At 41.9% G+C, this 13306-nt stretch overlaps 1 protein-coding gene and 1 long non-coding RNA gene across 4 annotated transcripts in view; one reads left to right on the forward strand and one right to left on the reverse strand.

Moving 5' to 3' along the window:
* The window catches only part of Tbxas1 (thromboxane A synthase 1), a 153632-nt gene that overhangs the window by 83707 nt on the left and 56619 nt on the right, over positions 1-13306 (reverse strand). For all 3 annotated transcript variants that reach the window (XM_010631670.1, XM_010631672.3, XM_010631671.3), the window contains exon 4: positions 7838-7934. In XM_010631670.1, the coding sequence (XP_010629972.1) occupies positions 7838-7934 (97 nt within the window). The remainder of the gene's footprint in view (positions 1-7837; positions 7935-13306) is intronic.
* The window catches only part of LOC117286356, a 119381-nt gene that overhangs the window by 62641 nt on the left and 43434 nt on the right, over positions 1-13306 (forward strand). The gene's annotated exons all lie outside the window — the stretch shown is intronic.

The following is a 13306-nucleotide window of genomic DNA, read 5'->3' on the forward strand; positions in this document are numbered from 1 at the left end:
AGATTCCCTCCCAGTACTGAAAAAAAAAAAATCTTAAAAAAGAGCCTTAACCTCTTAGACTTAGGTCAGCTAAGTATAAATTTAAAACTGAGAATCCCACAGTCCTGAAGAGCATGTTATTAAAGAAAAACCACCCCTGGGCATCCTGTGCTTGGTGAAGAGAGTGACCATCTACTGAGTGCTTCTCATGGGCTAAATCTATGAATGTCAAATGGACTTGCCACAGCTTCCCAGAGGGCTGCATCTTTTTTGGAAAGACTCCAGGGGGACGTGTGACACTTTGGTGGCTGTGATGTGATTGGCGACTCATTTGGTGATATGTTCAGGAGCCTACAGAACCATCCACAGCACATTGTGCGCCATGGCTGCAGAGAGGCTGAGCCCACAATCCCCGGCACTCACTAGGACACTCCTCTACAGCCTCCTTTTCCTCACTTGGGCGTGTGGAGCCTGCGGGGCTGCCCCTCAGTAGAGTCAAATCAGTTAAACCAGGGAAAACTGTTGCTTGAATTACCCTAAAGTCTATATTTGAGGCTACACGAAGTGTATGGTTATTGCTCTCTGGCAAGTAGGACTTATAGTCCCCTTTACTAAAAATAAAAAAATTAAAAATACTAAAACATAAAGTAGTAAGGGTTTCCCTTTACTATCATACTGAGTAATATTCATTTATTCACCGTGCTCATAGAACATAGTTGCAAAGATTACATAGCCTACGTCCTTCCCCAGCTGGTTTAGACTGCAGCTAAGAGAACAGCTGCTGAGGGAGGTTGTAAGATGTTTCCCAGCTCAAGGGAGCCAGCTCCAGGGTCTCAGCAGAGCACTCGTTAGAGCAGTGTTAGAGAGGGGCCGGGGTACCCCTCTCTAGCACCTGCCACAGTTGGCTGGGAAGATACCATTTTCCAGAGGAACCTAGAGGGAGCTTGTTTCTGGGTTTGAAGCACAATGGCCCTGTGAGACGTTGGCGTGTCTCTATGTACCCAGTCAGTGCTGACTGCCACATGACAGGGAGCCAGACCTTAGTGATTAGGCAATGACAAGAGGAGACTGATGCCCAAAGAGGTTGACGGACTGGCTCAGGGTCACATAGGTACTAATTACTAACAAATGTGGAATCTGATTTCATACCTCTAAATTTAAACCAAGGTCTTTCACCACATTGCCGTGCTATGGCTTAGAAGAGGCACAAATAGAAAACAAAGAGATGCTATAAAAAAGGAGATTGGGTCAGGGAGGAGTGAGGGTCAGGACTTGTTGGCCAGGTGACTTGAATTCCATGAGACGTTCTGGAACAAAACCACTTCTGTGGCTTATTTACTATTCTCACCTCCAAATTCTAGATATTAACCCCCAGGTTTACACACTTATTTCTGTCTCTATCACTACAAAAGTGAGGGCAAGAAGACACAAATATAAGAATGAAATTTTACTTCTTTAAAAAAGAAAAATACAGTGGCCAGAGGTTCAGCTCAGTGGCGCCAGCATCTGCCTGGCAAGTGCAAGGTCCTGAGTTTGATCCCTGGTTCCAGAAATAAATACAATACAATACAATACAGAGATGATTTCTTGCTGAGCTGAGTCTAGGAAGCCATAGAAATATAAAATCATTTTAAATAAGATTTGGAAATTTAAAAGAAAGTTCTGCAAGGCAGAGAGAGAATATCTGAGCTCAGAATCAATACCACTTAGCACTGTTAATTCCTACCTTCCAAGGGTTCTCCAGTACTTAGTTTCTTGAAAGATGGTAAAGTTAAGACCTACCTGTCACATTGAAAACTTGGAGCTAATTTTATTTTAAAGGCAAATACAAATCCATGCATTGACTCTTCAAGTGCTCACTGTGTCCAGATAGGAGGAGGTCAGATGAAAGGAAAGGCCCACAGGCAGGGGACAGGTACCCCAGCATGGCTGAGTGGTGACTGTCACCAAGACTTCCAATGGGCCTTCCATCCTTGGACAAAAGTTCCAGCTCAGGCTAGAGGATTCCTGTGCATTGGAAAATGTTCCCCAGGAAACAGACTTGCCTCAAAAGAGGCCAAGCCAATAAAGTTCCCCAGTGTTTTGGGGTCCTCTGTTCTCTGTGGGATGAACTTTAGGGAGAACTGCATTGCTCAGACCTGGGCCTAAACATGGGTTGGCCCTTCTCAACAAATGCACTGCTAACAAAAGCTTCTGGGGTTGACTGAAGTGACAGGAACTCCCCTAGTCATGCACAACTCTTCTCAGAGTGTACATTTTACTGCACACATTTGAGGGCCTGAATATTTTCATTTCCTCTCTATTTCATTTAGGAGAAAGAGGACCAGGAACTCTAGATGTACAGGGTTTCAGAAGTGTTGGTGGAGACCAGCCAGTTACAGGAGCAGGGAACAGTTAAGGGGGGACCATTTTATGGCAAAGCTACCAAAACTTCAGTTTTCTGTGGTGCCTGTAGGCAGATAGGTCCTCGAGACCCCTGAACAGGCGCCAGTGATCCACCTGTAGTTCTGAATGGAGTTTTCTGGGCTGATTAACTCTGTAATGAGCCAATGTACTCCTGTGGAAGAGGGTGTTGCTGTGGGCACAGAAGGTACTAAGGTTTCCAGTGACTAATTTGCCCTGGAACTTTAGTCATCTTTGCCAAGGCCGAGGGTGCTGTGCTTTCACAGTGACTCATTCTTATGATTTTGACAGCTCTCTGGTGAGTGGATGAAGCAGCCCGTTGAGAGGCCAATCCTAGGGCAGCCAGGTCCCTGAGATTTTAGGGTTCTGGATAAAACCACTCACCAAATTCATTGCATGGTTTTAGATGTGTAACACTTGGATCGAGCTTGTGGCTTGACCTGTGCTTGGAGAGGTGACTTCTGAGTTGCTCATGAGGACCCAAAGGCTGGTACTCAGCCCAGCCCCACATATACAACTGCCACTCCTTCCACCTCAACTCCACCTCCAAGCATTGGAACTGGGAGCTAGCATGACTGTGGCCAAACTCCATGGTACCATCTTGGACCAGAACTGCTAGCTCCAAGGCAGCAGGATTTGTGGTTCAATGTGTATATCTCCACATCACCCAAACCACGTGGAGCAAAGAGATGAGGTGAGAACCAGCCTACCTCTTATCACCCTTTCCATGGCTTCCCCAACTCCAGACCTTGATAAAAAGCTAAGAATAAGAAGTTCTACCATTGTTTGTGGCCATTTCTGCTGCATCACATGGACTCTGCTCCAATTTCCAGATTACAAAAAAAAAAAAAAAAAAAAGCCACCCTTAGGACTTTATTGAGTACCTTATAGCAAAGAGGAGACAATTAAAACATCTAAGGAAAAATATCCAGAGTCAAGCATGGTAACACACACCTGTAATCCTCGCATTCTGAAAGCCTGAAGCAGGAGGGTCACAAGTTTGAGCCCAGCCTGGACAGCCTAGTAATGTAGAGACCCTGGCTCAAAATAAAAAATAAGAAAGGGTTGGCCATGTAGCTCAATGTGAAGGCCCTGGTTTAAATCCCTAGTATCACAGAATCCAAGTGCTGGGGTGTTGGGACAACTGAATCTCTACAGAATACTAAGGAAGACAGACTTGTGTTCAAGGGTAAACTGTAGTTGTGCCAGTGCAGAGCAATTTCGGGGAGGACCTGGGGGTGTCCATAGAGATGCAGAGAGTACATGTGGGGAAAAGGGCAAGATGGTGCAGTCACTACACAGGCTCCCGTGCCTCCAGCAATGTGAATGGGAAAGTGAGATATAAAAAGTGCCACCCTGGATCTGACCAGTTTGTTCAGCCCAGTGTTCTGGAGCTGGAGAATGAGGATTTCATTCAGTGATTTTGGAATTCAAATATTTGCTCAGTTTTGACACATGTCAGGGAGTTCCCTGTGGTATCACCCTACCTCCAGTCATTGTCCCTCATGGGACAAGTTCTCGTCAAATCTTGAAGCTAAACCCAGGTCATCCTCCACCAGGCTATCCAGGGACACCCATCATTCAAGCCTGGATTTGTAAGCAGAGATAGGCTCTTTCCGTTGGAAAATGAAACTACACATTATTTAAGTTCCTCTTCACTTAATGCATCAAACTAATCTGCCGAAGTATTTCTGTATCACAAGGGACCGTTTGCTAGAAGTTTGCATGGCATAAGCATTTAATGTTTACTGAGCAAATGTATAATAAAGCCGCATCACTGAACACTTAAGTAAACAAGGCTTATTAGAAGGAAGGCGGTGAGGTGTCAGGAAGGAGAAATCATGCCTCACTAATCTCCTTGAGTTCTTTAGCGGATAAATGAGCATATGGATAAGAGGGACCCACAGAACCCAGTTTAATTTGACTTTCAAAAACCTGTGAGAAAATCCCGCTCTAATGACTATTTTTTAAAAAATGAGTCACTAAGGCTTGCTTTATCATGAATATGGAATTGGCTTAAAGACCATAAACAAAGCTAAAGATAAGTGGATACATTCCCAGATGGAAAATTATAAACACTAGGGATTTCCTCAGAACTAATCTATGGTGGGTCTTTTTCTGTGTTTGTGAATGACCCAGATGAAGACGTGGCTATTGAATCTCTAGGTTCAGGTAACACTTCATTCTTCTGGGGAGAGTTTCAAGTTAATAGCAATGCAATTTGGGTTGGAGACTAAATAGTCATGTGTTTGGGCCATGGGGCATGAAAAAGAAGTAGAAGATACTGTTCCTGGCCTTAAAGAATTAATAATCAAGTTAGAATAGAAGCCACATCTTCCTTTACTATAAGACACAAAGGGACCAGTTACAAAAATGAGTGGGGCATAAGAGCTCAGAGATGGGGCACAGTAGATGGGAGGGGAAGCAGGGAGGATTCCTGGAGGAGGCGGAGTCTCCTGAGACCTTGAAGAACAGCTAGGGTTTGGATGGGTGCAGAAGAAGTGGAGAGTTTTCTTGCAAAAGACTTTACTGGATGTTGTGCTTATCTCTCCTGCCAAGCACGGAGCAAGTGCAGGGCTTGAATGCATGATAGTTTTACTACAGTTCAGCAGCATAGGTGGTATCCCCATTTTCCTAAGGAAGAACAAAGCCTTAAAAAAGAGTTGGCTCAAGATGAAATGCTAATAAATGTGAGACTCACTGTTCAGCAGCCTCTCATTTTAGGGGCTGTCAGTACAAGCAAAGGTGCAGGGGCAGGACTGTCCAGAGGCAAACTGAGGTGACATCTGGTATTGGGGGGCAGTGAGAGAGAAGAACGAAGCATATGGAATGGATCTAAATTACAGGGGCCCTTACATCTTGTCTGGGAAGCTTGAACTTAATGCTGATGTCTCAATCCTGTGTTGGGTGGAAAATGAAGGAAATTGGAGCCATACTCTAGGCCTAGAGGGGTCCTGGGCCTAGAGACTTAGCCAAGAAATAAAAGAAGGCAATCAGTTTTTCAGAAGAGAAACGGGCCAAAGCTGAGGGCAACTTTCTTTGGTGCCCTCTGCTGGAACATGTACATTAGTCTTGTTTGTAGCACGGCCATCAGAGTGTGGCCCACTTCTGGGTGACGGCCTGTGGGGGTCGTCCGAACCACATGGAGACCCACAGTTGTCACATCCCATATCACTGCTCAGGGGTTCAAGTGAGCTCAGGGAGTACGGTAGGCTCCCAGGGCACTTTTGTCACCTGCTTGGGTGGAACATGGTGGTCTGAGCCCTTTGGCTCACCACTTCTTTAATCAACACCCGTTGCTGACAGTGTGGACAATAGACACTGGGTGGGAAGACTCAGTCTCCAAGATCTCAGCAGGACAGTAGGCCTTCGGGGGTCTTTTTTTTTTTTTTTGTACCAGGGATCGAACTCTGGTCCTTGTGCTTGCAAGGCAGGCAGAACCACCGAGCTGAATCCCTGGCCCCGGGCATTTTTGAACAGGGAAATAATGTCACAGTGTTCGGGAAGTGAATCTAAAGGCCACAGAGAAAGAGTTAAATGTCTGCGTTTCCTTTGCCCATTCCAGGGGGATGGAGGCATCAGGATAGGCTCACGGTCACGTCCTTCTGATGCCATGTGGTATCTGGAACTGGGCATGATGCTCTGGGTTGGAGAATGAGCATATTTTGGATGAGTAGTCAATTAGTTGATTAAACTGGACACCTAGAAATATCATCTAGAGCAGCCATTTCTAGCAGCGCAGCAGAAAGAGCACTAGATTCGATCTGAAGGTGATAGCATGCACATGTTTGCCATTCTTCAAGTTGGGTGAGTGACCAAAGTCGGTCACTGAACTGCTCTAAACCTTAGTTTCTTTGTGAAATGGAGACACTAATGTTATCAGTCTCTTAAGTTCTTGTGATGATGAAGAACAAAGACAAAAGCAGATAGCGAAGCTAACAAAACCCTCTGCATGGCTCTACCAGTACAGAATGCAGTTTAAGACTCAGCCCCAGATATCTCGCATCCAGAAAGCTTTCCCCATGTGTGCTCTGGATGGCTCAAACTCCCACTGCAGGATCCTCGCTATGCTGTGCTGTGCTGTGCTGGTCTCTGGTGAATGAATTACCAGCCTGCCCGGCTCATTACCCATGAGTTCCTTGCGGGCATGATGGCATCTTCTCTGTCTTTACAGTCAGCACCAAGACCCTGCCTGGCTGATGGCAGATGTGCAAAAAGTTCGCCAAGTAATCAACAGAAGAATGAGTACATTACCTACTAACCCTATAAAAATGGGAAATGAGGTTTCATTTGACACTTGCCCCAAAATGGTTGGCACAGAATTGTCTAGATTCTTACAAGCTTCTGTTTACTAATTCACTTTAGACTTTTTCCAGGCATCAACATAAAAATTGTTGGTCTTCTCTGCTAGAATTCCTATCATCACATTTTTTGGGAATACGAACAACACTGACCTCTGCCATTTTCTGTCCAATTTTTTGAGATTTTTCATCAAAGATTAAAAAGAAGGATGCTTTTAAAGTACTTTGTACTTTCCAAAAATGATGGGGTATATAGGCTGGAGAATAGAACTAATAGGGGTTACCTGGGGACAAACTTTCCTGCTAAAGTCGTTTATCTTGCTTTTCTGATCTTGATACTTTTATACTTTCTGATACTTCTTTATAGACTTTTATATCAAACAATATAGGCACAAGACCCTTGAAATTTTCCTTCCCTGCTTTTATTTACTCAGTATCCTCTTTTAATTGCTCAGAATCCTCAGTCACTTGATTCACACCCTCTGGATTCTTCTACTTTTGAGCACAGCTTTAGAAAAACCTTCCTGGTTTTAGTGTTTTTGTTAGTCTCAACTTCTCTTGCATTTGGCTTTCTGGAAGTGGTTTGTAAATGTAAATGCTACTTTTCTATAGCAGTTCTGCACACTCTCTTTCTAAATCCAAGTTCACTGGGGAGCTTAGTTTTTAGTAGAACTGACCTTGACCCAATAAAAGGCCCCATCATATCCCTATCCAGTCTGTCATAGAGTCCTTTCATCTTAGAATGGCCCCCACACCATTCATATGCAGAGATGCAGTACACAATGGAGCACTACTCTGCTAAAGAAAGATAAACTTGAATCATTGCAGGAAAATGAATGCACTGTAAGACCATAATGTTAAGTGAAATAAATCAAACAGTTTAAATACCCAGGGTTTCTTTTATAAGAGAAACTCAAAGTCCACCTAATTTAAAGAGCAAAATAAAGGATAGGATAATAGGAATAAGGGAGAGAGACCTTTTGCAAAGGGATTCAAAGAAAGAGGGAAGGGAGACAGAGAGGAAGAGAGAAGTAAAAAGAATTAAGATGTACTATGTACATCTGCCAACTCCCCGTGATGAATGTAATAACTATATACTACAAACATGTACCAGTAAAAAACTTTTAAAAATATACACCGAGAAAACTACATACCATTCTGTTGGTAAAGTTACTGAAGTTCTCAACCAACACCTGCTTGATCATATCTGGGTCAGAAATAACAATATGCATCCGACGACCAAGATAGTACCTGAGGAGAATAACAAAATTACTTTAAAATGTGTTGCCTTTTTCTACTCATTTATCTTTAAAAACATAATTCATAGTGGCTTTGAATGAAGGATAAAAGATACATAGGAAGTAAAGATGTAGAGGAGAGGAGGAAATATTGGTTCTGATCGTAATGGACAGTAGAGCTATGGTGATCTGATATCGGAGTTCTTCCTCCAACATTCATGTAATGCTGCCTTATCACAGTCCTTGGAGAGTCTAGGTCGGAAAAGACACATCCTTGTGTGAAGGAGCTTATATTCTGATAGGAAAGAGCCCTTACAAATGGGAATGCAGGAAGAGGTTCATAAGATCCAGCAGTAAGGCAGAAGAAAAAGGCAAAGGTCAAGGTTGTTGGAGGCCTTTAGCAGGAGAAGACCAGTAACCTTTGTGTTACTCCTCAGAGAGTCTAAAGACAAGTGAATAAACAGATTTTTGTGAGAATGCAGGAAGATTAAACTTGCCAGGGAATGGGCTGAACACCTGGTTTCTACAACTGTAGATGAAGAAGCTTGACAAATATTTATGACATTAAGGAAGAAATGGAAGAAGGGCTCACAGTCAGCTGCCAGGGGTGACCTCTGACTAGTCAGTGCTTATGTGCAGGTCTTAGTATACAGGGAAAGAGACAAGGTCTCACCGTACAGACCAGGCTGGCCTCAAACCCATGGTGATCTCCTACTTTAGCCTCCTCAGTGCTGGGATTACAGTCATGCACTTCAGTGTGCAGCTGTCACTGTATTTTTGAGAGTACAGTACTATGGGGGCATAAGGCAACCAAGATTAAGTAACAGTCTCATTGTCTAACATGAGGGACAAGTAAGCCATCAGCAAAAAGTGTGATGTCCTGGAGCATGAGTAACACTGGAAGAACATCCACGTCAGTGTTCCTCTCAGTGCTGGGGAGGGGACAATGCAGGCTTCCCAGAGAAGTTAGTCCAGGCAGGCACTGACAGAGGAGGACAGTGTGCTAGGCAGAGGCATGAGCTTGGGCACTATCTGGGGCCACGCCTGCTTGGGGAACATAGTGAGCTCTGATCCCCAACTGTGCCAGGCAGAGCAAAGCAATGGCAGGGGGACTGTGTCATGTGTGGTCCTAGCACATGGCCTGTGCCTTCAGGGATATAATTTGACCACTGGAGTTTGCAGTTCAGAGTATCAAAAATAGATTTTAAAGGACAAAGCAGCTTAGTTTACTCTAGCAGTCTTAGTCTGAATTTTTCATAAGCCAAAGAATGATGTTAATTTTTAACTCTTCCCCTTCTCACTAATTAGGGAGAAACGAGGAAAAAAAAAAAATCTCTGGCACAAATTAGGCACTTAGAAACTCTTTAGTTAACTGGTCACACTTTCCAAAGCTGCCAGGGAGATCTTTGGGCCACAGGAACTCAATAGCTGTGGTACAAGGAAGGAAAGGACACCCAGCAGTTTCTTACTGGTTTTAACTGAGAAGACCAAAAGTAACACAATAAGGCCATAAACCAATGCTTCTAGAAAACGTACGGCAAACGGCGTGGGATCTTCTGAGAATACAGTTCAGGAAACCGGCTTGAAAATGTGCTGAGCAAGGGCATTAAAATATTATTGAATTGGCTTATAAATTGGCTATTGATTAAATTGTGAGTCTGTCCTAGGCCCATGTGACTTGCTCGCTGAATGTTCGGCTGGCATCCAGAAACAGAATTCCCTATGCTGATGGTCACAACTGAGATCTCAATGATCGATGCCTCTGATGGCAAGACGACACAGTGGCTGAGGATTTTAGGACTCTTAACAGCCATTCTCCCAGAGCAAACATTAGCTAAAGAAAACACAGGTCACGTGTTAATTACAACCCGTCTCTTGCAGGAATGCATCAGTCCTCGCATTTTATAAGCCTGGTTCTCCTCAGCACCTGCCACCCCCCCACACCCCACTGTCCCCTGCGTTTGCCTTCATGCCCCCGGCTGTTGTATAATCAATAAATACTGACAAGTCTGGAGATTTTTGGTCTTAGCTTATAAGAACTTAGGACATTCTGGACCTCCATAAAAACAGTCCTTTCTCTCTATCTGTCTTATTCTTTCATCCTCCACTGTACCCTTGGTCAGGTGGTCATCAGCCCCCAATATCCAGCAAAAGCTGTCAGTGCCCTCCTAGGAAACAATGAACACCTTATAGTACTTTGTATACCATTTGAGGGTTTCTTGAACCCCTGAACCCTATTCTGGAACAGTTTTTCTCAAATTTAAAATGTGCTTAAAAGTTAGTTTATTACTGGCCGTTTAAGAAACGCAAATTGAAACAATACTGAGATTACATCTCACTCCAGAAAGAATGGCTACCATCAAGAAACCAACCAGTAACAAATGCTGGAGAGGTTGTAGGGGAAAAAGAAATCCTTCTTCACTGCTGGAGAATAAACTAGTATGGAAATCAGTATGGAGATTCCTCAAAAAGCTAAAGTTAGAAATTCCATTTAATCTAGCTATCCCGCTTCTAGATATCTTCCCAGAAGAGTTAAAGACATTCTATCACAGTAATGTATGCATACCCATGCTTATAGCAGCTAAAAGATTTACAGCTAAGTCTTGGAAACAGCCTATATGTCTATCAACAGATGAATGGATAAAGAAAATGTATTTATACACAATGGAGTATTACTCTGCCACAAAGAAGAATAAACTTGAGTCCTCTGTAGGAAAATGGATGCACCTTGAAACCACAGTGTTCGGTGAAGTAACTCAGACACACAAGTTCAATATCACATCGTTTCTTTTATATGAGAAACTCAATGTATAAATTGCAAGACAAAAGACAGGCAAAAGGGAGAAAGAAAGAGAAAAAAATAATTGTTATCCAGCATGGGCATATAACTAAAACATGTACCTTGATTTATTATAATTGTCTTATGTGTTTTATAGGTTTTTGGCCCATCCATCTGGCTGCTAATCTGTATGTATGAGGGTTAACTTTATAAGGACTTACTTATAAATAAATGAATCTGATGTTGGCAAAAAAGGGGGATGAAGGGTAAGAAGAAATAAAAGAAATGAGATGTGTTATGTACATATGCCAATTTCCCACAACTAATGTACTGCAAACATGTACTAATAAAAGTTTAAAAATTTAAAAGTTAGTTTAAAGAAAGAACAGCTACGGGGAGGGGAGGAGGGGGGTGAAGGGAGGGCAGGGATAAGGGGAAAAAATGAGAACCAAGACCTGTCATGTAAAGGTACAAGATCCCGATGATGAATGTAACTGTACTGTATACCTAACATGTACCAAAAAAGAACAGCTGGAATTGTCCTCAGTGTGGCAAAAGACAAATTTATAGATTAAGAAAGCTGAGTGAACTTCAAATAGCATGAACACAAGGAAATCTATACCATCATTATTAACCTTCTGAGAGCTAAACTAGGAATGAAGGAGGAAAGGAAGGAAGGGAGAGAGAGAGAGAGAGAGAGAGAGAGAGAGAGAGAGAGAGAGAGAGAGAGAGGAATCTTGAAAGCAGCTAGTGAGACATCACTTACAGGGAACACCACCAATTCAAAGGACAGCTCATACTGTGGAGACCAGAAGAAATGGAACATTTTTCAAGCACTGAAAGCAAAGAATTGTCAATCACAAATTGCACATCTGATGAACACATCTTTCAGAAAAGAAGTAAAAACATCATCATAGATGAAGCAAAACTAAGAATTTGGCTTTGATTTAGCTCAGTGGTTCTATTGCCTGCCTCGCAAGCACAAGGTCCCGAGTTTGATCCCTGGTACAAAACAACAGCAACCACAAAAAACAAAACAAAACAAAAAAGCACACGAATTTGTCTCTGGCAGACCCTACCCTTAAAGAAAGACTGAAAGTCTCTAGCCAAAAGGGAAATGATAACAGGAGAAAGTTTGGGAACTTCAGAAAAAAGGACCACAGAATGGGTAAAAATAATAGATTATCCTGTTTTCATGAGTTTCAAAAATTACTCTTGATGGATGAAGTAAAAATTGTAACACCACCTGATGTTATCAGGATATTCACAAGAAACACTTTAAAGCTGAGCATGATGGTGCATACCTAAAATTCTAGCTACTTGAGAGGCTGAGGCAGGAGGACCACAAGTTTGAGGCCAAGCTGGGTAACTTAGTGAGACCCTGTCTCAAAAGAAAAAAAATTTAAAGGATGAGGTTGTACTTCTACTTCAGTGGCAGAGTGCCCCTGGGTCTGACCCCCATAATTCAGAAATGCTTTAGGTAGTTATATCCCAAAAATATGAAGGTGAAGGGAAGTAAGGTTTCTACATGTCACTTGAATCATACACCGATAAAGTATGCACATTTGTGTGGCCACTCATAAAATTATACTAAAAAACTTAGTCAAAGTGGAATGCTAAACAATGTTCACATAACCCACAAGTTAATAAAAGTAAAACAAGAAAAGAGGGAACAAAAGAAAACAAATATATTACGATATTAAATTATAAATATAATATAATATAATATTTAGATAACATGAAAACCTGGAGTTGCCACTGAAGCAGTGCCAAAGAGAAACTTCTAGCACTGAATGCTGCCTAGACAAGAGGAAATATTGTAAATGAATAAGTTATGTTCAAGAAACTAGGAAAAGAAGGACATAAGCCATGCAAGAAGAAGGAAATAAAAATGGTAAGAAAAAGCAATGAAGTGAAAACGAAACAATTTAAAAATTAACAAAACAAAAACCGAATTCTTTGAGAAAATCAATGAATTTAATAAACATCTAATAAGACCAACAAGGATGAAGAGAGAAGACACAAATCACCAATCACGAACAGAAGAGATTGTCATATAGCTGTGCTGGCCATAAAAAGGGCGGCTACAAACAGCTTTAGACTGATAACTTTTGAAAGCTATGAGGAAATGAACCAATTCCTTGAAAACTAAAAGTTGCTAAAACTCAACCAAGATGAGTGAAACAACCTAAAAAAAATCCTATATTCATAAAAAATTAAATACATATTTTTAGGTTTCCTGAAAAAGACATCTCCAGGCCCAGATGGTTTCAATGGAGAATTCTACTAAATATTTACAGAAGAACTTATGATAACTTTGTACAATCTCTTCTAAAAGGTAAAAGAGGAGGGAACATTTCCCAACTCAATTTATGAAGATAGTAAAATACCAGAACCAGATAACAGTGGTACGAAAGAAAGAAAACTATAGATCAGTCTCAGACACAAAAACCTTCAACTGATCAAATCTATCAATGTATAAGAAGAATTATACATCGCAACCAAGTGGTATTTATACTAGGTACACAAAGAAGGGTCGAGATTTTAAAATCATTCAACATAATCCACATATTAACAGCTTTTTTTTTTTTTTTTTTTTTTTTTTT

Source organism: Fukomys damarensis, unplaced genomic scaffold (assembly GCF_012274545.1).
Source record: "Fukomys damarensis isolate Sample0158 unplaced genomic scaffold, DMR_v1.0_HiC HiC_scaffold_16, whole genome shotgun sequence".
Taxonomy (NCBI): Eukaryota; Metazoa; Chordata; class Mammalia; order Rodentia; family Bathyergidae; genus Fukomys; species Fukomys damarensis.